General features: G+C 44.6%; 1 protein-coding gene across 3 annotated transcripts in view; it reads right to left on the reverse strand.

The window, feature by feature from the left end:
* The window catches only part of ASAH1 (N-acylsphingosine amidohydrolase 1), a 977,824-nt gene that overhangs the window by 485,304 nt on the left and 465,092 nt on the right, over positions 1–27,428 (reverse strand). For all 3 annotated transcript variants that reach the window (XM_044062468.1, XM_044062470.1, XM_044062469.1), the window contains one exon: positions 24,115–24,193. In XM_044062468.1, coding sequence (XP_043918403.1) covers positions 24,115–24,193 — 79 coding nt within the window. The remainder of the gene's footprint in view (positions 1–24,114; positions 24,194–27,428) is intronic.

The raw sequence follows: 27,428 nt of genomic DNA on the forward strand, positions 1-27,428 counted from the left end.
CTGTCTCTAGCTCCCTCCAGTCTCTATTAACCCCAACAATATGAGCCCTGTCTACCCCTACTACCCATTCGCAGAGTTCATGAATTCCCACCTTTCTATTTTACAGTCAACATCAGTAAAATGATAGTAAAACTCCTTGAGGAGACAGTAGAACTACAATCCCATATTTTACTACTTCCACCCCAAAATGCTAAATTCTAAGGCAAACTTTCTAAACCTCAAACACATATCTTCTACTTTTCTCCTTCTTCTGGCAAGCAAATACCTCATAAGGATTTCCACTCTTACTGTATTCCATGCCTCGGCCCTGATCACGACGTCACTAGTTGTCGGTTTTTTGCTAGATTTAACAAACGCACTATAAAAGGACGTTTTGATTTTGCTTTGCACTACTTTGGCCGAAGGTTCAATTATACTATGCCGTCGGATCAACCGACGACCGCAATTCTGAAAAAACGCAAAGACAAGGATAAAGACAGGCATCCGAGGTCCAAAACTGACGACGAAACCTCTTCTAGGCCAGTCTCCGGTTCTCAGTGAGGCGCTTTCGCAGCCCCTGACACCAGCTACCTCAGAGCCACAGGCCGCCTCAGACTCCCACGTGGAGACAACTAGGCCTCTGGAAACTCAAGGTATTGGGCCTACGGAAACTAATCCCTCAGATGGGTCCGGAGTCGCTGAGCAAGCACCAGCTTCTGAGGGTGTTTTCAGACCTTCACAACTTACCATTAAAACAACAGCCAAGGCAAAGGTACCATTAAAGACAAAGAAACAAGTACAGCATTCTCCTGGACAGTCCTCCATGCCTAAGAAACAGACGCTTAAAATGGCCGAAGACCTCGTTACTCTAATCAGGGGTTCCCATCCCCCTCCTGAGAAAAGGCCTAGGCAGGATACAGACTATGACTCCTCTGATAAGGTTTCCATTTCCTCTGATTCCTCTTCAGACCAGGGATACTCTTTACCCCCCTATGAGGACTCTAATGCTGAGGAATCTGTCCCTTCAGCCTCTCCTCTGAGGATTACTCTTTTGGGGAAACTCTACATACCATAAGGGAACATTTCCATTGGGAAAGTCAGGAATACTCAGAATCCAAGAAAAGGCTCAGGGATTTCTCTTATTGCCTCAGCACAGGCCCCTGGCTATTCCGCCTGTGCTAGACATTGTGGATGATGTGTTCTCTGAATCCAGCTTATCTCCTGACTCTTTGCCCCCTGCTCCAGCCCAGCCAGATAGGTATTATAGAGTCCCTGACTCTCACAAGTGTCTTTACAAAAACCCTTCTGCTGATCCAGAAACTATTTCCCAGGGTCCAAAAGGGGTTAAGGCTTCCATTGCAAAAAATCCAGTACCCTCTGACAGAGATTCCAGAGCTTTGGATAGATGGGGGAAGAAAGTATACACGTCTGCAACTTTAGCAGTAAGAGCTTTAAATTGCCAGTTTCACATGCTTAAGTACCAACAATATTTAATGGCTCAGTTAAAACAGAAAATGCTTGCTATCTCAGAAGCTCCTGATTGTAAAGAAATGCAAGATTTATTGCATGCAGTTGAACACGTGGGAAAACATACTCTGCAATGTGGTTTTGATTCTTTAGAAGCCTCTTGTAGAGCCGCAGTTACAGGTTCTGTTATTCGAAGACATGCTTGGTTAAAAGAACAGAGTTTACCTGAACATGTTAAGGCAAAGTTATTCGATGCTCCTTTACAACATGATACCTTGTTTGGTGTTAAGGCAGAAGAGGTATTAAAGAAAATGGAGGATAAAGCTAAATCTATGCAAACAGTCAAGGATTTCTTACAGGTACAGCCACCTCAGTTTAGCAGAAATTGGCCAACAAAAAATTGGTCCTTTCTGGTGTCAGACAGGCCACAGAGAGGCAGATACAGATGCCCAAGAGGCAGATCTCAACCCCAAAGCTCAAACAGACAATGACAGTGGGGCACCTCTACCCCAAAAGGAGGTGAGGACAAATCTCAACCTTACAGGAAACAGTCACAATGACTTTCCTTTGCGTACGCCAAGCACGTCCCTTCTGGAAGCTCCCTTAGGAGGAAAACTAGCACTTTTTTCTGAAAACTGGCAAACAATCACCCAAGACAAATGGGTCCTGAATATTGTGTCTCAAGGTTACAGATTCAACTTCCATACTTTACCAAAGCTAAAAGGAATGCCAGACCTGCCACAAAATCAATGGGCAGAGGCACAAAAACAAATTTCAGCCCTCATGGACATGAGAGCTATACAAAAAGTACCACAACAGGAACACGGACAAGGATTTTACTCAAGACTCTTCCTGGTCCCCAGAAAGGACAAAGCCTGGAGGCCTATACTGGACCTTTCAATTCTGAATACTTACCTGGATATTCCGAAATTCAAAATGTTGACATTACAGCAGCTTCTATCCATGCTGGGCAAGAAGGCTTGGCTTGTTACTCTGGACCTCAAAGAGGCATACCTGCATGTCCCTATCAGACAAAATTGCAGAAGATACCTCCGATTCAAAGCTGGTACAATGCACTACCAATTCTCTGTACTGCCCTTTGGCTTATCTACTGTGCCCAAGGTCTTCACAAAGTGCCAGGCACCAGTAATTGCATTTTGCAGACAAAAATGAATTCAAATATATCCATACCTGGATGACTGCCTCATTCAAGCAAAGACAAAAGATATTCTTCTACAGCATCTGGCGTTTGTGAAAAAGTTGCTAATTTCTCTAGGGTACACAGTAAACGAAAAGAAGTCAAAACTAGTGTCCTCACAACAAATTACATTCCTGGGTGCCAGCTTAAATACAACGGCCCAGATGGCTTACCTCACGCCAGCCAAACAAGTACAATTAACTCAATATTTTCAACTACTGGCAAAAACGTCCCATCTCCCTGCAAGAAAACTTTTGCAGGCCCTGGGATTCATGGCATCCTGCATACAATTAACTCAATATTTTCAACTACTGGCAAAAACGTCCCATCTCCCTGCAAGAAAACTTTTGCAGGCCCTGGGATTCATGGCATCCTGCATACTACTAATACCATATGCCAGACTGCATATGAGGAAATTACAATGGTACCTAAAAAGTGTTTGGACTCAACATTCTCACAGTCTAGAAGCAGTAATTCCAATAATTCCCTGCCTACAACAGGAGTTTCGATGGTGGGCACAGACATGTCACCTAAACAAGGGTCAGCCTTTTACCCAACCCACAGCCAGGCAAACTCTAACAGATGGTTCGGATTATGCCTAGGGAGCACACATGGCAGGAACATGCATTCAGGGCAAGTGGACCCACAGACCAGATGCATCTTCACATCAATCGAAAAGAGATGTTGGCTGTTCAAAATGCCCTAACAGCTTTCAAGGACCTTCTACATCCAGGACAACTATTACTAAAGACAGACAACACCACAGTAATGTGGTACATAAACAAACAAGGGGGCACTCATTCTTATCCCCTATGCAGGCAAGCCATGACCTTGTAGAACACAGCTCTAACGTACCAAGTTCACCTGCAAGCACAATTCCTGCCAGGAAAGAAAAATACTCTGGCAGACGACCTAAGCAGAAATATCATTGACCCTCACGAATGGAAATTGAATCCACACATCTTCAGCATAACACAAAAATGGGGATGCCCAGACATAGATATTTTTGCCTCCCCCTCTGAATTGCCAACTACAAAAATTCTGCACAAGGACTTATCACAAACAAGCATGGAAAGTGGATGCTCTCCTGTTCAGCTGGAAAAACCGAAAAGTCTATGCCTTCCCACCACTGCCTCTCCTTTCAAAGGTACTCCTAAAAGCCAGACGAGAAAAACCACAGATGATCCTGATTGCTCCAGACTGGCCATGCCAGCACTGCTTACCCTATCTTAAGGAACTTGGCTCAGGGCCCACCATGGATTTTGCCCCAAATTCCACACCTTCTGACTCAACAAAACAATCAGATCCTGCACGGTCAGCTCAAAACCCTAAACCTGGCTGCATGGCAGATACTTTAGTTAAACAGGCAACACCTCTCTCTCAAGCTGTTACAGATGTCATTTTGGAGGCCAGGAGGCCTAGCACCAGGAAAGCTTAGTCAGAAAAATGGAAGAGATTCTGCGCCTGGAACCAGGCTTACAGCCTTGACCCTCTTGTTCCGAACATTCCTCAGATTTTACAATACTTAACTGAGATGCTGGACAGAGGCCTATCCTTTTCGTCAGTTAAGATTCACGCCTCTGCCATTTCTGCACATTACAACACGGATCCTCCTTTATTCTCTCATCCCTTGCTAAAGCAGTACCTCAGAGGGGCTAAAAACACAAGACCGCCCCGGAGAGCACCAACACCAATTTGGGACCTCAATTTCTTTTTGGAAAAACTGACCCTACCACCTTTTGAGCCAGCCGATCTAAAATTTTTATCATGGAAAACAGCTCTGCTCCTGGCAGTAACTTCAGAGCACAAAGAGTCTCAGAGCTACAGGCATTAATGGCAGTGGAACCTTTTATAATTTTTCATCAGGATAGGGTATCTTTAAGGACAAACCCTACCTTCATGCCAAAGGTGGTATCTAGTGTGGCTCTTGACCAAACCATCCATTTGCCTACTTTTTATCCAAACCCCCAAAATAAAGGGGAGAAACTTCTGCATTCTTTGGACATACACAGGCAGTTACGCTTCTACTTGGACAAAACAAAAGCTTTCAGGAAAACTGGTCAACTGTTTGTAGCATATGCTGCAGGATCACAAGGCAAGGCTATCTCAAAGCAGACTATATCCAAATAGATAGGACACTATATTCGGTACTGCTACACACATTGTGGAAAATCAGTCCCTAATAACATTAGGCCTCATTCCACCAGGGCAACAGCCACTTCAGCAGCCTTTCTCAGAGGAGTACCTACCAAGGAAGTTTTGGAGGCTGCAACTTGGAGTTCAGTGCACACCTTCACCAAGCATTACCACTTGCCTCTTTACTCTAAATCCAGAGCAGGATTTGCCACTGCAGTTCTGCAGGGCCTCTTAGCCAATCCTAACTCTTTATAGACCAGCCACCCAAACTTAGCTTTGGGATTCAACCCAAGTGTGATGACTGCAGCAGTGTAACACGAACACAGTACAGTTTTGTACCTACCATAAATGTAGATGTTCGAGTGTTCACACTGCTACAGTCTAGGTTACCCTCCCTCCATCTCCGCTGAACTAGCTGGACTTATCTTTACCCTTCTATCCTATACAACCTTTGGGGTGTATTTGCTGGTAACTGAAGGTATTGTTTTTATTTTATATGTATATTTTTGATTAGCAATATGTATTGCCTACCCACTTGGGGGCACCTGACATTTGGTGCAAGAAAAACTGAAGAAAATGGCGTTGGATGCATATTATATACCTCTGGCGCACTGACGTCAGGGAAGAAGCGACAGCAACTGACGCCGGACCAAGACTTTGGAACTCTGGCCGACTGTGGGACCACCTGATGGCAGGATAACCCAAGTGTGATGACTGCAGCAGTGTGAACACTCGAACATCTACATTTGTGGTAGGTACAAAACTGTACTTTTCTGCTCCCTTTGAACCAGAGGCCACAATTAATTTGCAGTTATTGTCTTGGAAGACTGCCTTCTTACTGGCTATCACCTCTGCTAGGAGGGTTTTGGAACTTCACGCCTTATCCATAAAACCCCAATCTTCACCCTAATCCCTCCTTTATGCCCAAGGTTGCTTCAGAGGCCAACATTAACCAAGTGATTAATCTCCCTGTCTTTTTTCCCAATTTTCAAAACAGGGAAGAATGCAAACTTCATTTACTTGACAGTCAAAGACAGCTGTGTTTTTACTTGGATAGGACAAAATCTTTCAGAAAAACAGACCAGCTTTTTTCTTTTTGCTACTTCCAGATTAGCCAGACTGGATCTCAAGAGTGTATTGCATTGGCCAACAAAGGCATTCCTCTTCCTAATCATGTCAAGGCTCACTTAACTCGGTCTGTATCTACCTCTGTGGCCTTCTGGTCCAGAGTACCTATTGATGACATTTTCTCAGCAGCTACGTGGGTGTCCTGTCATACCTTTTTATCACATTACAAGTTGGATGTCTGTTCCAGAAGTAGAGCCTCCTTTAGCTCTTCTGTGCTTTGAAATATTCTTCCATGAGGGCCACCCGGGAGTGATGTAGCCGGGGACTCTGTCCTGCAGGTTGAAGACCAAATGAAGACAACTTCAGATAAAAAAAGTTATGTTCTTACTATAACAGTCCATTTGAGTTGTTGCTTCATTTGTCTTCAACCTTTCCCACCCTCCTTCCCCCTTCCTCAGAACCTGGGAGGATCTGGCAGAAGTGACTCAGGTCCTTCCCTCTCCTGTGTCATTTAAGCCCTGAGGTGTTCTGTGGATGGTGTGGATAGCATTTGCTGGTGTTTTGGTGATGATTGTGTATTTCTAGCACAAAAGTTGATCTGAGGGATAGAGGGAGAGTCATTATGAGTAGGAGAAGAGGGGCCCAGCTTTAGGCTCCAAGGCTGGAGTGTACTGCCAAGTCGGCTCCGAAACCCGCAGGTTGAAGACAGTTTTTTTTTCACTCTCTCACTTGCAATCTCTAATAAAAGACATTGATTTCATTCTAAATGACATTGTTACATTTATAAATAATCGTAATTTCTTTACATTAGCAGATTTTAGTCTCAGCTTGGACCAAATAATCACCCCATTCAAGTGCACCTTTTCACAAAGATAACCATTACTGTTTCCTTCTCCAGCTAGAACTAACCAAAGAACATGATACTACAATGGTAAGTAATGAATAATTGTGCTTACCTACATTCTCTGTCATATCCTTACTCCTTATGAAGTGATCATAATAGCATAATGACTGTCTTCTCCAAATAGCATAAACCACACCCAGATAAAACTGTCTTGTACCCAAAATAAAATAGTGCAACTCTACTAGCCAGACTCACAATTACTGTGATTAGTTTCCAGTTGTGTCTCCGCAAGATTCTAATACTGCCCTCTAGCAATGTATAAATATACCCCCCAATGAGAAAATCCTTCTTACTGAAAGAAAGTAGATTGGACATCTCTCTTCCTTTTTTCATTCCTACTTTTAGAAAAGGACCTCTACAGGAGAGTGTGGTGTGGGCCTAATACAAGTCAAATAGAAGCCTCCAACTTGGAAGTGATATTGTAACTTTTAGAGTACATGCATGATTAATAAATAAGGTAGAAAAACATACCCCCTGAACAGTAAGCCAAGACTCTTATGGCAAGAGCTAAATTAGCTTATAGACGAGGCTGCAGACATGTAAATGTAGCTTTAGTCAAATTCCCCCTAGATAATGGTTAAAAAGCCCAGGTGGAATAATTAGTATTCCATTTTCTTGCAGTAGGTGACAGAATACCACCTTACCAAACAGCAAGAGCAAAAATCCCCGATTATTGATACTAGCTACTCAACAGACGGACTTTTCCCTTTATCCCTTCACCTCTCTGAGGTAAGCAACCCAACACACTGACTCCTCACTTTACCCCATCACCTCTCCAAGGTAAACAACCCAACACACTGACTCTTCAATTTACCCTTTCACCTCTCCGAGGTAAACAAGTAGATTAAAGCTATTTGTTCAAATGGTCGACCAGGTTGTAATGGACAATACTCCAAATGCCTTCATGTCTTCAGCACATTCACTTTAAATCAAGTACAACATACTATTGAGTTAGTGTAGTGGATTAAGACTTTGAGTTGTTAATGAGCTAGCCCCTGTTTTTTAGGGTTTGATTCTTCAGCCTCCATTTTGCCTGCAGCATGGCCTTGAGCAAGTCACTTAACCAGGCACTTCTTTAGAGTAGTTGGAAATTTGAGATAGACTCCTTAATGATCTCATGGACTTGCAACTAGTAACTGCCTAAGAACACCTTTCTAAAAACTGGCAGTATCCCTAAACAGTGAAAAGCAGAAGTAATAATTCTCCTGCCAAAAATCCCAAGCCCATCTCTGCAAGACTTGTACAGATTTGCATCATTGTCTCATGCCTGTTTATAATTTTTAGAAAAAAATAAATATAAAACAAAAGCAACAGCTGCAGTAGAGCAACTGTTTATATAGAATCTGGTATGACTTTTGCAAAGGCTACAGTCAATAGGCTATTCCAGTGGCACAGAGGTAAGGCATCCATCATCACTGCTGGGGATCTGAGTTTGGTAACAGATTTGAGTTGCCAGTAAAGCTAGCCAGGAGAAACAGGATGAAGCAGCCGATAGCGAGTTCTCATATTGGGAATGGTTGAGGAGACAATCCAATGTCTCTATGACTTCTGCTGGAGACAAGGAGCTTCATGGGACATTTCAAGTTAATCCAGGAGCCAGCAGCAATGTTCTGACATCAGTGAACTAGCCACCCCAACAGCTAGAGTCTGTGACCAGTGCAGTGAGTATGACAACATTAAGGAGGCATGCTCAGAACTGTGCAACTTCTCATTGCATCCTTTGCTTGCTAAGCCTAATAATGTGTACTGTATGACTGATTTCCTGAGAAGATGGACTCACCCAGAGAAGGGTCACATTTAGGGTACCCAAAAAGGAGCCATTGAGGTTTCAGGGATTGGTGATACAGTGTCAATGAGTACAGACTGAGGCTGTGCTGAGTTAATGTGGTTCGGATTAAAAAAGAATTACCATCAGCAGCAGCTTCAGGCACAGCAGCAGGTTGTTAGGATACATCAAGCATACTGCCCACCTAGATACTTCCCCTCTGACCTCACCCTGCATTTATCTTACTGGACACTGACCAAGAGCACTGATTTAGCAGTGGTAACCACTGTACCACTCTGCGGTATTTCAACTATATGAAACTTGCTCTTTAAGCATAGGGAATAATGAATATTACTCTAATACTCTAATTACAAAGACATTGGCACATAGACATGATGTAATACCTTTTTATTGGACCACCACAGGTTTTGTAACTACTCAAAGTATACAGTATAGAAAATGCTTGCATTTGCAGTTCTGAATATTAACATAATAGAACAAAGACATGCATAAATATAGTATAGGCGATAAACATACATAAAGGACATGTACTAACAAAGTTCAGGTTGTGGAGGGCAGTGACTGTGGAATTGAACAGCATTAATAGACTGTCTTAAATATTGCAATTTAAAGTGTTGCATATGTTAGCCAGCATACATAAAACATGCGCATTTGTATTTGTTCTTCTGGTGTAATATTAGTTTTTGAATTCTGAGCTATATTGCATCCCAGTGATTTTGGATGGAAGGCTATTCCATGCAGTAGCAGTTTGTTTCACGCAAGATGCATCTCAAGTGGCTAAGATGAAAGTAGGTCACAGCAGTTTAAGATGTTATGGAGGGGAGCAATATATATAGCTAAGTAGTATATAGGTAAGTGAATTGAGTAGTCAGGATGTACTAACAGGGAACCATTTAGCCTTGGTGATACTAGTACAGTGATGCTGTATGGGGATAGAGAGATGAATAAATCTGATGATCCTATTTTCAGTGATTTTCACTGTGGCGGTATATTGGCCTAAAAGATTCACTTGTACCAAGTGGATATTCCAGCCTAGGAAGCAACAGTTTTGGAAGTGGCATGACGAGTGGTGGGGGTAAGGGCCAGTTTCATTTGCAGAGAGATTTTTGAATGGATGCGATTTTGGAAAGTAAGGCAGTCATCTTAAAATGAGGCCCGGATGTTTTTGTTGTGATGTATAAGGAATTAAGTTCCCAAAAGGACTGACAGTAACACCGGTAGCTATGTTGGATAGCCTTTTAGTGGTATTGAAAATTGTGACTGTGGATTTGATGGTTGTTGTTGTTGTGTCTTTCGGCCGAAGTAGAAAGGTGCCCCTCAAAAAAGCCTTACATATTTTAGTGGATGTCAAGGAAGAAGAATCTTCACCAATATGGAAATTAGAGATGGCTGCCAACTGCACCTTGACCGTGGAGACGCTAGCTCTGCTATTAAAGATGTGAGCCAAGAAATCTAAAATAGCTGGGACAGAAGCCATGAAAGGGTCTAACTGGCATTGTCAAGCCCAAATAGAAAACCTTTTCCGTTTCCTGGTGGAGGTTTTATGAGATGCAATCAAAGTCTTCTGAATGGGGGAGGACAGCCCAGGAGTCCTAGCCATCACAGGAAGTGGAGTAGTCAAGCGATCAGATTCAGGCTGAGGACTGGGCATTGGTCACCCAAAGGGAGGGACAGAAGGTCCTGAAGGTGATCGAAAGTCCAGAGCGGACACACAAGATGAAACCACAGGAAGGGAAACCAAACTTGTGGAGGCCAGAATGGGGCAATGAGGATGACTTTGCACTTCAACCCCTGAGCTTTCCGGAGGAATTTGGGGTTCAGGGGGAAGAGGAGGATATGCATAAAGAAGACCAGGGGGGCCAAGCATGGAACACATCTCTTCGAGACTCTCCCTGTGGGGGGATTGGGGCAAAGTACTCACTGCACATGGCATTGGAAGGAGAGGCAAACAGATCACATCAAGGTTGACCCCATTTCTGGAAGATCATGTTTGCCACTGATGGACTGAGAGACCACTCGTGAGGCATCAGAATGGTTCTGCTCAGCCTGTCTGCTAGAATGACAGACTTGCCTGGAATGTGCATTGCGAAAAGAAAGATGTTGGAAGAGATCGCCCACTCCCACCATCTCATGGCTTGACAACATAAGGGGAAAGACCTGGTTCCCCCCCTGTTTGTTGATGTACCAGACTGCTGACATGTTGTCAATCTGGATAGCAATATTCCCCATAGGAAGAGAGGCATGAAGAGCTTGCAATGCTAAAAGGGCTGCCCTCATCTCCAGGACATTTATATGCAGACTGGTCTCTAGAGTGGACCAGGTGCCATGGACTGTCTGACCCAGGCAATGCCCCCCACCCTAGCTAGGAGGCATCCATGGTCACCATAGACTTGGGAGGACAGAGAAGGAAGGGACGTCCTGAGCACAGATACTGAGAGTGAAGCCACCTAAGAAGAGACTCTCCGCAGACTCAAGAAAGTTTGATGGGTAGTCCATCGGTAGCTCGAGGAAAGACCATTGCACTACTAAGGTCCACTGAAGTACTCTCATCTGAGGAGTCTCAGGTGAGCTGCAACTACTGCCATCACTTTGATAAACACACTGGAAGCTGTGGTGTGTCCAAAGGGGAGTACTCTGAACTGAAAGTGATTGGCTCCCAGTTGGAAGTGGAAGAAACCTTCTGGAGCTCTTGTCCATCTAGATGTGGTATTATGTGTCCTGAAGGTCTACAGAGCACATCCAATCGTCCTTCTGCAGAAAGAAGAGTATGGACTGTATCATGACCATTCGGAATTTTATTTTGTCAACCGATTTGTTTAGGGAGGTGAGATCCAGAACTGGTCTGAAGTCCTCCACTTTCTTTGGCACCAAAAAGAATCTGGAATAGATGCCCAATCTGAACTGATCTTGGGAGACAAGTTGGATGAATCTTTTCTCCAGCAGCTTTGTGATCTCTGGAGCTGCCATCTCCCTTTGATTGGGTGGCACATCAGGGAGGTTTTCTGGACAGTTGTGGGGATTGGAAGAGTGGAATGGTGTAACCTCTGGATATTATCTTTATCACCCAACAATTGACAGTGATTGATTCCCAGGCTGTTGGGTGCAGGGAGAGACGTCCCCCAAATGTCTTCACAGTAAAGTAGTTAGGCAACCCTTCGGGGATGCTGAAAGGCCCGGTCCGAGAACATACCTGCTGCAGGGGCTGTGCCTGCCATTGGAATTATTTCCACCTCTGCCTCTAGAGGAAAAGTCTCCCTGCAAGTCCTGGAATGCCCCCCCCGAGACTTTCGGAACCATAACTTTTTACTGCCATGCTGGTTACAAGAATAGGGCCACTGTGGAGTAGAAAAGCATATTCTGATGGCAGACAGGGTCTTTCTATCTTTCTTGCACTGGGAGAGAGTGCGTCTGACTGTAGGACCAAAAAGGGATGATCCATCAAAGGGCACATTGATAAAAGATGCCTTGAAGGGTTCCAAGAATTCACAGAGCCTCAACAAGGCATGCCGCCTAATATCAACACCCGAACTGGCCGTCCTTGAGGTACCCTCTGCAGCATGCAAGAGTAATCTCATGGGCATGTTGGAAATACAATGAAGGGTGGCCATTCTGAAGGAGAAGATCTTCTTGTCCTCTTTAGAAATGGACCCCAGGATGGACTCGTAGATTTCCTTCACAACGTCCCTCTGAAGCCTGACCACATGTGCCAAGTAATTCAGCGTGTGCAGAGAAAAGATTGCTGAGGAACAGACCCGCTTACCAAATCAGTCCATTGCCCTAGACTCCCTGTCCAAGAGGTGAACCAAAAAGCTCTCCTGGGCCAGCTCTTTCTTAGTGGCAACTGCCACCACCACAGCATCAACTGGGATGCCCTTAGTCCAGTGGGCCCTATCCACAGGGGAGCTAAGAATCCTATCCAGGTGCTTAGACATGGGTTCTACCATGTCCGGTTCCTTCCATGACATGTTAGAAATCAAATCAATCAGAAGGTCAGCAGAGGAGGAATCCAGGATGTAGATGGCCCTGTTCCGAAAGCTTCCAGGAACATGGACTCGTCAGAGTTGGGTTTGTGGATGGACTGCCCACCTTTCTGCCACAGGGTCTCCATGATGCCCCCTGAAGGAGACATCCTCAGGTGGAGATCTGGGGAAACCTTCCCCTTCATCCAAGTCCATGTCTTTGGTTAGGGATTCCTGTGGGGAATCAAAATGTCTCCTCTTACAGGTATGCTTCCTGTGCACCTCCTTGGGGGGGATGCTCTGGGGTGATGTTGGAAGACTAGGGGTGCTCCTTCAGGGGAGCCACCTGTACGCTTCTAGGAACAGGCTGTCCCAAGGTAGACAGGGTTGAAGGATCTAGTACAGGCAATTCAGAAGAGAGAGGGGTTGGGTCCGAAGGGGCGAGGAAGAGTTGAGGCTCTCATGGGAACCGAGAGAACCCTCTCTACTACTTCAAATGTCATGGGTGAACAAAACTCTGAGGGCAACTCCGTCGAGGCAGAAGCCATTGACGTCGAAGCTCCGCATACTCCCGCCACCCCCGGCGCCGAATGTGGAGTCAGAGCCGAACTATCAGGAGATGAGGCACCAAGGGGGGGGCAGCTCAGAAAGCTGGGCCGCTGAAGCTAACCCCTTGGATCAGACTCCGAAGCTATGGCTCCAAGAGTCAGCTGGGCCCGAAAGCACTGGAACCGAAATGCTTAAGGTGAACGTCTGTGTCAACTTCTCAAAACACAGGATCCTCGGACCCAAGGGCTCAGACGTCAATGGGTGGATTGGAGAAGGAAAATAGGTAAGAATGCTGGTTGAGCGCCTCTGGCTCCAGGGAGAGCTGGGGCAGGTAAAACCCCCAACTGAATTTGCACCTTCAGAAATTTCCTCATGAGCCTGTCCACCTCAAACTCTGAAAGCCTACAGAAGGGCCTAGCAAAAGAGGCTGTCAACCCTGGCCTGGAGTGGTGCCTGGGCGACGCCAGAATCAGAGACTTTGGCAGGAGGACCCACAGGCTCTGGCAAAAACAAGGGGATCAGAGCCAAGGAGAAGCAGATGGGAGAGCTTTTGTTGGTGGTTCTCCCACAGGGCAGGGGCTCTTGTGGGAAATTGCTTCTGTCTTTCCTGGTCTTTGCCCTTCTCAGCCACTTTCTTGGTGGGTGTTTGAGCCCCTGAAGTGGATTCTGTACAGGCAGAAGCAAAGAAAGGGATAAGACCTCTAAGGATTAATTTATTCTTCCTGTCTACAAGTGCATGCTGATTAAAGCCTGCACAAATAGAACAGGAGGAATCTAGGTGGGCCGCCCCTAAACAAATTATAGAGTGTGGGCATCGGACGGAGGGATCTTATGCCCAGACTCTGTGCATTTCTTAAAGCCTGCTGGCTTTGAATCAGCCATAGCAGGAACTACAAGAAAGTTAAGAAAACAGGCAGAGAAAGAAGAAGCCCTACACTACAAGCCCTATAAAGCTACCAGCTAACTAAACTTTTTTTTTTTTTTTACACTAAGGGTAGGAGACAGCAAAGAAAAGAAAATAGAGACAATGAGAAAATATCAGCTAACATGCTTACAGCACCAAAAAGATGCATACATTTTCCTGGAGGGAGCCCAGCAACTGACCCTGTAGCTGTTTGAGTGGCAAATGAGTTCTAAGGGATACAGGGAGACTGGGGCATTGTGGGTAGGAGAGGAGGGACTCTTTTGGCTTCAAGGCTGGAGTATTTTTTTTTTTTTTTTTTTAAGAAAGCATTAAGTTAGGAAACAACTTAATGGCAAGATGCAGAAGTGGTGCCCCTGTAATAGAAGGGAGCTTCATGATGTCTTTCCTCATGTTTTTCCTTTTACAGAAAAACTATGTGGGTCTGACGGTCTTCAGGGTTCCTAGTTGCTTAAACAGTTGTTGCAGATGTTTTACAAGAAGGCTCCAATGGTCCAGAAGCTATAGCCCAGCAAAGGCTTAGAATCCAAAGAGTCAGGTAAGAACAACCTTTTCATATCTTGATGTCTATCTGACAAGCTTTAGAAAAAATTTACAAATTCCACAGTATGCCTAGAAGCAAAGATATTGCTGGTGTGGATCAATTGCATCTAGCAAGTAGTTCCACGCAAAGTACAAACCTTTAATTCAGCCAACTCTTTACTCTGCAAAGTGGTGTGCACAAATAGCATGAAGGGTGCAGTTCACAAAATATTACAATACGGTTTCAGGAAAAATGTAATACACTGTTAATACACACAGAGCATAACTAAAGGCTGTACACAAAGAAAAAGTAAAAATCACACTCTGGTCCTTTGAGTCAAGAAATTATGCTTATAAGGACAAAGACCCTGACTTCAATTCTATTCAGCCAGGGAAAAATGTCTTCGGACACCAAAAGCTTAGTTCCTGGCAAATGATAAAAATGTGTGTGCGTATTTTATATATATATATATATATATATATATATATATATATATATATATATATATATATATATACATACACACTAAAAAGGGCAACAGCAGCAAAAACAGGCACCAAACAAACTGTCAAAATAAAATGTAACCAAAACATAACATGTTCTGGGTTCCTTAAACAACTTAAGCACACAATAAGTAGTTACTAGCCCTTAAAAACAAAGTGGAGAAATACCACCAGAAGCTTTTCCTTTGTCAGTGTGTGAGCTTTGTAGACTGGTTTTGATTTGTGTACCACCAGCTATGAGAAACAGCAATGACTGAATCCTGCAAGAGGATTTATAGTCAAGTAAGTGATCAGTATGAAATAAGAAGTTGTATACTCACCATAACGTTCGATGTATGTAGTCCATCTCGCCTCACATTCTTACCCGTGGGTTCGGAGCCAAACCTCGGCTCCGACTCGGCCATACTCTAGCTCGAAGTCTTACAATTGGCTGGCTAAGAGGTATCCCATGCTGCACTACTCCCTTTCCCCAGATCTTGTTTGCAAGCTCAATCAGTCAATCAATCTCTCACTCTATCACTCTCCCTCCATACACAACACAAAGAGAAGGAAAAACATTCCAATAATAAAAGGAGTACTGAAACCAGAACTGACCTCTAGATCCTCCATGATGGGGAAAAGGCAGGAGGGTAAGTAAGAATGTGAGGTGAGATGGACTGCATACATCGAACGTTATGGTGAGTACATAACTTCTTGATGTTATGTAGTCCAATCTCGCCTACATTCTTACCCGTGGGACAGCGTCCCCAGCACCTGAACCCTGGGAGGCTCAGTGGAAAATACTCCTGAGCACTGTGGAACCAAAGGAAGATCTGCCTCTGGAAACCAAATACAATTTGTAGTGAGTAATAAAGGTGTGAGGAGATGCCCAAGTAGCCGCAGCACAAATATCATCCATAGACATCCTGGCCTGAAATGCTGTAGAGGTAGACATAGATCAGGTAGAATGAGCCTTCACTCTAAATGATAAATCCGTACCACCTGAGGCCATAAATGAAGAAAATACAACTCAAGATCCATCTAGACAAGGTCACTTTGGAAACAGGAGACCCAATATTTTCTGAAAATGAGACAAATAGCTGATCCGATTTTCTAATATCCTTCGTTCTATGCAGATAAAAACACAACTGCCTGTGAACATCCAGTTGGTGAAATTTAAATTCTGCCCTATTAGAGAACTCTGGAAAAAATACGGCCAATTCAAAGGATTGGTTGAGATTACTAACCAAAGACACTTTTGACATAAAGGAAGGGTTTGGTCTGAGGGAAACCTGTCCCTGTGAAAAATCAAATAAGGCGGTCTGATAGACAAAGCTTGGAGCTCCGAGACATGTCAGGCTGAAGTGATGGCTACAAAAAGATAGTTTTCCAAATCAAAAATTTTAGTTCACAAGTAGCTGCAGGCTCAAAGGGGAAAGAGGTGAGACATTGTAGCACAAAATTTAGGTCCCAAGGCATGACCGGGTCAAAGACTGGTGGGCGAAGCAGCATAGTGCCTTTCAAAAATGCCTTACAAAGTCTATGCGCCATTAGGCTGGGTTCATTAGCGACGTGAAAAGTGGAAATAGCGGCCAACTGTACTTTAATGGTCATGGCTGCTGACCCCTGATAGAAAAGCATGGAGAGAAATTCCAGAACTGAAGAAATTGGAGCTGTATAAGGATCAATTTGTCTTGCCTGAGCCCAGAGGGAGAATCTTTTCCATTTACAGGAATAAATCTTTCTAGTCGAAGGCTTATAGGAAGAAGACAGAATATGAATCACTTCCAGAGGAAAATGATGAAGCCTGACTAGTGATGGAAGTGGAGCAGCCAGGCTGTCAACCGGAGGGTCTGAAGAGAGGGATGGAGATGCCCTGACATACGAGTCAGATCATCTGGCTGTGGGTACAGAATCAAGGGGGCGTCCATGAGATAGGGATGGAGAAAGGGGAACAAAATTTGATGAGACCAGTGTGGAGCCATCAGAATTATTCTGCTTCCAAAGGAATGCACTTTCTGAATAACCTTTGTCAACAGAGGAACAGGAGGGAAGGCATAAAGTAGACCGGAGGGCCAATCCTGAACTACAGCGTCCCTGGGTGACTACCCCAGAGGGGGGATAAGGGTGAAGTAGCTGCTGCATTTGGTATTGAGGGGACTGGCAAATAGATCGCAGCAAGGCTGATCCCATCTGCGGAAAATCTGCTCCGCAACTTGACTGTTCAGGGACCACTCTTGAGGCATCTGAATAGCTCTGCTCAACCTGTCGGCGATCACATTGGACTTCCCCAGAATGTGCGTTGCTACAAGAAAACGTTGGGAAGACACTGCCCACTGCCACACTCGAATGGCCTCTCTGCAAAGGGGATACGACTTGGTTCCTCCCTGTTTGTTCAGATACCATACCACTGACATACTGAGTGGATCGCAATTGTCCCGAGAGGAAGAAAGCTCCGAAGTGCTTGTAACGCTAGTAACACTGCTCTCATCTCCAAGATATTGATATGCAGATGTATCCCGTGTTACTGCCAGGTGCCTTGGACCATCCTGCCGAGATAATGCCCCCCCACCCCATCTGGGAGGCATCCGTGGTCACTGTGGCAACAGGAGGGGATGGGCCTGTGGAAAATACGGCCCAGACTGCAGAATCCTTTATAAACGCATTCTATGAACACCTTCAGGAATGCATGGATCATGTGATCCCAAATAAAACCAAGACCCAATCCTCCAAAGGCAGACGTCCTGTCTGGTGGACCCCAGCCATAAACAAACTATACAATAGAAGGAGGAAGCTACTAAATGATAGAGCAAAATCCCAAAAAGGGAAGGCATCACTGATCAGTATTAACAAAAAACTACGGGCGCACATAAAATTGTCTAAGGCCAGCTTCGAGAGAAAAATTGCACAGGACACTAAGGATAATCACAAGGCTTTCTTTAGTTATGTTAGGAACCTAGGTGGGAATTCCCAGATATGCTCAGAATTAGTCCAAAATGACAAAAAATACACCGAACCCACAGCCATTGCCAACATCCTAGCTGACAGGTTCAGCGCAAACTTCTCCCCTCCCTCCCCACCAAAAGGGCAAATATCTATCCCAGCAGAGTGCTGCCCCCCTGACATCTCAGATGCTCAGGTAAGAGCCGCCCTCTCCAAAGCAAAAAACATAGCATCAATGGGACCAGACGGTGTCCCGGGCTGCGTCCTACATGAACTCCAAGAAGAGCTAAACCCAAATATAAAACTATTGTTCAATCTCAGCCTTACTACAGGATATGTGCCCAAAGAGTGGCGTACAGCAACAGTGGTCCCTCTCCATAGAGGTGGTGCCTCAACGGATGCTGGAAACTATCGCCCCATAAGCCTGACTAGCTTGGTCTGCAAAGCTATGGAAAGGATCATCATGGACCTCATAAATAAAGATATTGGGGACCTACAAACACTGGATCCTACCCAGTTCGGCTTTGTTAAGGGCAGATCCTGCCTCTTAAACCTGGTTGATTTCTTTGAAACAGTCACCAAGGCCATTGATGAGGGGAAGGTGGTCCACACAGCCTACCTGGACCTCGCAAAAGCCTTCGATACAATACCCCACTCGGGCATTATAGATAAGCTCACCAGCTTAAATATAAACCCCTATGTCACTAGATGGATTGCAAACTGGCTCAAGGACAGAACCCACATGGTTAGAATTGCTGGAGCCATGTCAGACTCCAAACCAGTTACAAGTGGTGTCCCACAAGGCTCAGTCCTGGGACCTCTCTTGTTTGGTATATATTTCTCGGAGGTACAGGCCAACACGGAAGGACTGTGACTGACCAAGTTCGCAGATGACTGCAAACTGGGCGCCATAATCGACTCTCCAGCCGACACAAGCATCCTCCAAAAGGGCCTCATAGAAACGGACAACTGGTGCCAGAGCCATGGCCTCAAGCTAAATGCCAAAAAGTGTATAGTCATCCCCTTTGGCAAAAACAAAGTGCCCACAAATTACCACATAGGTGGTAATCCATTAAGTACAGAAGAAGTAATTAGGGACCTTGGGACCCAAGTTGATAGCAATCTCTCATTTGACAACCACGTGGCCAAAGTGGTTAGAAAAACATTTTATATAGCCCACCTAATCATGAAGGGATTCACATCTAGATCAGGGGACGTCATCGTGCCTCTTTACTCATCCCTCATCAGGCCCATAATTGAGTACAATGCCCCTTTTGGGATGTACCTTACCAGACACCTGCAGCAACTGGAAAGACCCCAAAAGTACCTCACCAAGAGGATCAAAGGGCCCAAAGAGATGCCATATGCTGCCCGGTTAAAGAAACTCCAGCTCTACTCAGTGGCATACCGCCTGTTCGGAGGCGATCTGTGCCTGACGTATAAAGCCATGTCCAACCCGGAATTAATGGACATGCTGCACCTCAGAAAATCCAAATCCCATCGAGCTATGCGCTCGAGAGACTTGAACCTCAGCACTGAAATAAATAGGACATGCTGGAGGGACAGATTCATAACCCAGAGGCTCCCTTTACTCTGGAATAAAATCCCAGTGCAGGTTAGGCAGAGTCCCTCATTGACTCTCTTCAAGAGGAATCCTGATGAGTGGATGGGAGATCGTAGGTTTACCCCGGGTATCACTTCTGTGTCACTGTTAGACAGAGGCACAGTATACTAACCTCGAAAAAGGGCATAGCAAAATAAATTTAAAATGGGTGGCGAAAGCCAAACACATTCTGGCTAGGCTTATAAATGCCCTAGGGCAGATAGCCTAGTATGAACCTATGAACCTATGGGTGAAGGGTTTTCCCACATTGAGGTTGCTGCAGTGAAGCCACCAGCATAGATCTTGCTTGCACCTGTCTGTGATCATCATGAGAGGAGAAAGCAGAAGATGCTGTAGAGACCACTGGGCGAAGAGTAGCCACTGAAGGAGCCTCATGTGAAGCCTCGCAAGAGGAACCAGCATAATTGTTGCAGCCATCGTCCCTAACAATTTGAGAATCGTTTTTGCCATCACTTTTCTTTGAGGGAGTAACGCATAATACTTGTTACAAAACTTGAATCCTTTCTTGTGGTAAAAATGCCCTCATGAGTACGGTGACTAACTCGGCGCCTATAGAGGTGACACGCTGCGAGGGCAACAAGGCAGACTTTTCCCAGTTTAGTGTGATACCCAATTGTTGACACAGCTTGATAGTGGCATCTCTAGTCTGTAGTAGTAGATGCCTGGTGGTGGCAGAAAGGAGCCAGTTCAGGTACGGAAACACTTGGAATCCTTGACGTCTCAAGTGAGGCATCAACACTGCCATATATTTGGTGAACACCCTGGAGGCTGTGGTGAAACCAAAGCACAGGGCACGAAATTGAAAATAACTGGCTCCCAGCTGGAAGCGTAGATGACTTCTTGATGCCCTGTCCATCTTTATGTGGTAGTAAGCATCCTTGAGGTCGATGGAGCACATCCACACTTCTTTCCCCAACAATGGGAGAATAGATTGCAACGTGACCATTCGGAACTTGGACTTCTTCACGTGGAGGTTCAAGTGGCTGAGATCCAAGATGGATCTCAGGTCCTCTGTTCTTTTCGGCACCAAAAAGAATCTGGAATAAGTCCCTAATCTGATCTGGTCTGAGGGGACATGCTGGATGGCTCCTTTTTCTAGCAGCTTTATAACCTCTGAAGCTGTGGAATCCCTTTGATTGGGTGGAACATCTGGGATTCTTTTGATCGGTGGGAGAGGGAGAAGAGAAGGGAATGTGACATCCTCCGGAAATTATTTTTAATACCCACTGGTCCTGGGTGATGTCTTGCCAGGCTTCTGGGTATAGTGAAATGCGACCCCCGACTGGCTCCGGAAACACGCAGTCGGGCCTCCCATCAGGAGCGCTGGTAGGGAGAACCACGAAAGGAATCACGGTCTCCCTGGTTACGCGGGCCTCCTCGGACTCTAGGGCGGCGTCTACCTGAATTACTACCCACTCCCCTGCCTCTGTAGGTGGAATCACTGTGCATCATGAAAAAACCTCTGCGATTTCTTGAACCACATTTTCCCACTCTTCTGGACCTTGGGATAAGGTCTAGAAGGCATGGAAAAACGGACTCCCACGGCAGACAGAGTTTTTCCCTCTTGCTCGGACCTAGTGAAAGTGTCTTTCACCTTGGTTCTGAACAACGATGAACCATCAAATGGGGGCATTGGTGAATGTAGACTTGAAGGCCTCTGTGAAATTACAGAGGCGCATCCAGGAGTGCCTCCTCAGAAAAACTCCGGAACTCGCTACCCTACTCACTCCTTTGGCTGCGTAAGAGATCAGCCTCATGCAGGAGTTAGCAATAGAATTTAGGGTGGACATCTGAGCGTTGACTTTCTGAGCCACTGCGTCAAAAACGTTACCCTGCAGAGCATCGCCCAGCGCTTTCAGGAGATCTCTTTGGAGCCGTGTAAAATGTAACAAGTAATTCAGCGACCACAGTGTAAAGGCCGCTAAAGAAAACATACGCTTCCCATACCGGTCCATGGTCCTAGACTCCTTATTAGGGGGATGGACGGTAGATGAAGTCTCAGACAGTTCCTTCTTGGTGGCCGCTGCCACCACCATGGCATCTAGTGGAACGTCCTTCATGAGAACCTCTTTGTCAGAGGGGGCGGACAGAAATTTATTGGGTCTCCTGGGGACTGGTTCCACAGTGTCCGGGGTTTCCCACACCCTCAGACAAACTAGATCCAGGAGTTCGTCGAAGGGTGGAGAGACCCAGGAGGTGGAGGATTGAGCCCCAAAGGCCTTCAGGAACACTGACTCCTCCTTGGAGGGGGTTTAGGGGGCCAGTCGCCTCTCTGTTTCAAGATCTCCAGGATATCAGATAAAAAGATATCCTCAGAGGACGACTTGGTGGACCCCTCTGATTCCTCGAGGTCAGTGCCCGACGTGACAGACTCTTCCTGGGAGTCGATGTGCTTCCTCTTGCACGTTCTTTTTCTAGGTGGCTCCTCAGGCAAAAACTCTGGGGGGCCCTCAGAAATTTGGGGACCACGCATGGCGGTATCCTGAGGCCTTGGGTCTCCGCTGTCCAAAGAGAGAGAGTGATCAGAGACTGATAACTGGAGCTAGAGGGGGCAGAGTTGTCAGTGCTGTATAATGCAGCTGAGGACCTGGCCAGCATGCTCCGTATGACCTCGAAAGCTGGTCCCCCCAGCTCCAATGATCGACCAACCGTGGAAGATCTCTGAGCAGAAGGGGCAATGTCCGAAGCCGAAGCAAGGGTTAGGCTAACCCGAGCCGAAGCACCGAGGAGGAGACTATGAGCCGAAGAGCATCCCGAGACCTCACCCTCAGGTCCAACTGAGGAACAATGAGTCCTGGACCCTGTGGATGGAGCCGACGGGGTCGGAGCAGAGATCGGAGCCGACCTAGAAGCATCAGACGGCGCCGACCACTCTGGCTCCAAAGGCTGAGATTTGCTCAGAGGAGGAGGTATCGACGATGGATGGGTGACGGGCTCCGGAGCTGACTGGGCTGGAGCCGAAAGCAATTTAGCCAGCACTGGTGATTGAAGCAGTCTCTATACCACTCTATCCACATCCACATCAGAGTGTGTCCTGGAGGACCTAGAGGACAAGGTAGGAGATCTAGACCTCCTCTCTGAAGGAGACCTGTGAGGAGGAGATACTAAAGACTGGAGACCGGCTCCGAACTAGTATCTCCGACACCGACTCAGAGAGGCTGGAAGCCGATGTAAGCTCTGTCAGTTGGCAAGCTTCCTTTGGCACCGAAGACAGTGGAGCCGAGGATGCCACAGTAGACTTAGTAACTTTCTCAGGAGGCTTCGATAAGACAGATGGAGTCGGAGATCATTTTTTTGCTTTGGATTTGTCTCTTTTAGAGGGAGAGGACTTGGCACTAGAAGACCTCTCCAAATCTTCCTCGAAAGAGGGTTTCAGTAGTCCCTTCAGAATTAGTTTGTTCTTCCTTTCTTGAAGAACACGAGGGCTGAATGTGTGACAGAATGCACAAGACTCCTGAAGGTGTATAGCCCCCAAACAATAAACACACACAGAGTGCCCATCAGTAATTGACATCTTATACCCACATTTGCTACACTTCTTAAAGCCTGAAGGCTTATGTTCTTTTGTATCCTTGTACATGGTCGACAGGATACTAACACAACACAACAGTAAAACTGACAACAGCAACAAGTGCGGGAACTAAACTAAAACTACAGACACTACACAAGGACCTCTAACTCAACGGTCCTGACAGAAAAACAAGGGGAAGGACAAGGTCCTCTAACTTAAACAGCCCTAGCCCGGAGAGGATATGTACCTAAAACAAAAAACAAGCACAGAAGGGAAAAACAGATAACCAAGGGTCTAACTAAAACGGGTCTAGCCCGTTGGGGAGACAGCTGACGGGATATCACACAAAAAATAGACAAATGCCACAAAGGTCGCACAAAAATGCTCCACAAAGCAACAACACACACACACACACACACAGCTATGAAAATAGCTTTTGGATCAAAATTTTAGTCAAGAAGACAAAAAGTTATACTTAGCCACAGCCAAGAGCGAGACCACGTCTGAGCTTTACGAGTGGCAAATGAGATCTGGGGAAAGGGAGCAGTGCAGCATGGGATACCTCTTAGCCCAGCCAATTGAAAGACTTCGAGTTAGAGTATGGCCGAGTCAGAGCCGGGGTTCGGCCCCCGAACCCACGGGTAAGAGTGTAGGCGAGACTGGACTACGTAACATCTGCTGTTTTTTTACAAACTCAACAAAAATCACTTTTGTGGCAGTGGTCATTGCAAAAAGTGAAACTCTTTTCTCTTCTAAATACAGTGACTGCAACGTTAATTATAATAAATCTGAGGATGTGTGGAGTAAAATGTTACACCCACCATCACCAACATAATGCTTATAAAAACTCAATGGATCCCAGAGTGGAACTTTTTTTTTTTTTTTTCAAAACAAAGATTATCTGAAGTTGTTTTAGAATTATTAATTCAGAGCCACTGAAAGCCACTGGATATTCAGAAACTGAGTTTTGAATGAACACATGACATTTAGTAACAGAATTCTGAGCAATAGTGTTTTTTTGACAGCACATATAACATGCAAATGATGAGAATGAAATGGATACCTAAAGGAATATCAGCTGCCTCTGCAATTCCTTTAATTTCATCTCCGAAAGGGAAGGGAAGAGTGTCTGCCAAAGGACCCTACAAGAGATACAGGTTTCTGAAATACTGTTTTTATATTGTAGAAACCATAATAAACAATTCATTTACTTTTGAAATAAAAAAGAAACAACGAAGCATCGTACAATCACTCTCACTTTCTAAACAATTCATACTTTATAAAATGGAATTAATTTGCTGGAAGACAGAAGTAAAATATTTTCATTATTTCTTCTGCAATACAATCATGAACTAAAACAAAATCTTTCTGAAAACGCAGCAGTCCTCTCTCTTCTCTCTAAAATATTACAGCAATCTCTAAAGTGTGTGTGCGTGTGTATGTGTGAATATCTGTTCAGTACCTTATTTTCTGTTTAATCTTTGGCCATAAGCATGATCCTAAAATATTTTACCTAGAAGCACCACTTAATATCATCAGCACACATCTTTCTTCAGATATGCCAACATCGGAAGCCAGACAATCAACTCTCTAGTTACTCTTAATACTACAGTTGATTCTCATCAGCATAGTAGGTAAAATGCAGTCAATAAACACTGCCGGCAGTCACATGCCCATTGCAGTACTTTTCAGTAGTGACTGGATTCCTTGCACTGCATGGTATGAACATTTCTTTCTGCAGTCCCTCAGGGCTCAACCCGGACGGCCTTGACCTTGTTCCTCAGTAACTAGCTCTGTGATATGCCCATTTATCCCCCAACCTTTTATGTGGATATGACTACCATTCTAAACACTGGACCCACCCTGGTTTTAATTCAAAAAGGACTGCAGCCTGAATTCAACAAACTGTACAACTGGCTGCTTTCCAAAAACCCAATAGTGAGCAGTCAGAAAGCCAAAGAACTGTATGTGTGAAGGGCAACTGCTTCAAACTGCCAACTTACTCAGCACTGGCATAGCAGTGTAAAATTTTAAATACCATGGAGTCCGGCTACACCTAAGCACCATCCTTTAAGCTACACATAGAAGCACAGACACATCAATTACAAGGTTACCAACTTCTAGGATGGAACAAAGAAAGCCATCAAGTATGAACCTCCCTCTTACTCAAGTAAGAATATGCTCACCCACTAAAACTTATTTTTATTTATTTATTTTACATTTGTTAACATGGAAAGTCCGTCTGGATACATGTCCATTTTCAGCAGAGGCCAGGGGAGAAAAGCTCCACATTTGCAAATAAGTGACACTTTAAAGTTGTGGTCACATACAAATCTAAACATTAACAAAATTGCTGACAATTTATAGTCAATGTTACATTTAAATCAAGCAACATTGTAGGTTTATGGTATAAATTTACAGAGATAACATTTTTCATCTTTGAAGTGTGTAAAAAAGAAAGAAAAGTATTCACAGATTGAATGTAAAGATGATAGTTAAGAGAAAAGGTGGTTAGCTAAGAAGTGAAGTTGTAAATAGTATGTAGAGGGGCAGAAGAGCATAGCCTCAAAATGGGTAGCATAACAAGTTATCTTCTGATAACAGAAATCTAATGGTGGTTGAGAAGTGTATGTTGTCTGGGTGGAGAATGGTTATTATTGGGTATTTCTCCTATGTGAGCTGTGTATTTCTTACCTTTTTTTGTTATTTTTTGGGTTAGTCTGGGTTTAGACATGGACATAGCCAATCCCTGTTTATATACATCTTTAGGTATATTTTGAATTGGGGCAAGGAGGATGTAGTGGTTAGTTCAGCAGGAAGCGAGTTCCATTTTTTTCCACCAGAGTTGGAGAATAATGATTCTCCGGCTGAGTTGTTGGCTTTGGTAGATTGTTCTAGCATTCTGTTGGATGAGCAGAGGGATGCTAGGTTGCTGTAGGGGGTGATAATTTTAGTCAGAATGGGTATACTGGTAGGTTGGTAGAGGATTTTATGAATAACTATGAGTTGGTTATACTGGAGCCGATTCCAGCCTAATTTGTGAAGATTCTAACAGTGGTTGGTTCTGTAGGCTGAGCCCGTGACAAATCTAACAATATTGTTATAGCAGCTAGCGATTTTGTTAAGGTTTGATTTGCTTAGGTTTGTGAAGATGGGTGAGGCGTAAAGAAGGGTTGAATGCAAAAAGCAATTACCCGAACCAGCCAAAGGTTATCCAGTATAACACCAAACTGATAAAAAACAAACCAGGTAACCACCAAAGCTGAAAGCATACAAATTGTTTATTCCACAGACAAGACAGGATAAGCGCTTTCATACCAAATGTGCTTCATCAGATCCACTGCTTAACTAAAAACAGGTCAATTATATAACAAGGTCATTTAAATATACCCAATAAAAACATGACAATCACTGATGCAAACAGCGTTTCTTAAGGAGAGGTTTTAAAGACACACTGGCATTAATGCCTGAAGGCTTATCAACCTGCAATCTGGTAATCCATTTAATCTCTGCTAACTCTACTATATTATTATAATCACCTCCTCCGCCACTCTCTTGAACTAATTGCAACACCATAAATTCAAAATTATGGTCATGTTGCAGAGAAACATATTTTGCTAACGCATTCAACAGGTTCTTCCTCTTAATATCACCCAAATGTTGTAACACCCTCACTTTCAGCATTCTTGTTTTACAAACATAGAATATGGTGCACATAGTGCACTTCGCCAAATACACTAGTCCCTTAGATCTACAGTCCGCATAGAACCTAGGATTAAAAGAAACTTTGTTATAAATCTACAGGCCCCAGTGTCCCCAGATCTATCCGGACAGGCACCTTTGCATGTAGGTCATGCAAAGCTTGTATATTTATTTTGAAGGTGGTAACCTTCAAGCATCCTGTGATGGACTATTCTTTTAATCCTAGGTTCTATGCGGACTGTAGATCTAAGGGACTAGTGTTATACTGGATAACCTTTGGCTGGTTTGGGTAATTGCTTTTTGCATTCTTGTTTTATTTATTACCCACCAGCACATGGCTGAGCAAGTAGATACTGAATTACAGTATTGACCCACGATGGAGATATCTAACCAGCAACGTTTCAAACGGATATGTACTGTGGAGGCTAATCCTTTATTGGGATATACCTTTATGGGTGAGTCAGTGTCAGCTGAACCTTGTGATTGGAATATGTTTAAAGCATCCCTTAGAGACTTTGAGAATGGTTTATATAAGCTTAAAAGGATGCAATGGCAACGATTACATCTGGAAGCATGCTTACATCACAAGGTAGTACCCAGGGCCCTGCATGTTTTACGCATGCCTACCTATGGCAACACCTACTGAAACAGTGGCAGATTATGAAAATGGACTTG

This window comes from Protopterus annectens, chromosome 2.part1 (assembly GCF_019279795.1).
Source record: "Protopterus annectens isolate FY-2018-M chromosome 2.part1, PAN1.0, whole genome shotgun sequence".
Lineage (NCBI taxonomy): Eukaryota > Metazoa > Chordata > Ceratodontiformes > Protopteridae > Protopterus > Protopterus annectens.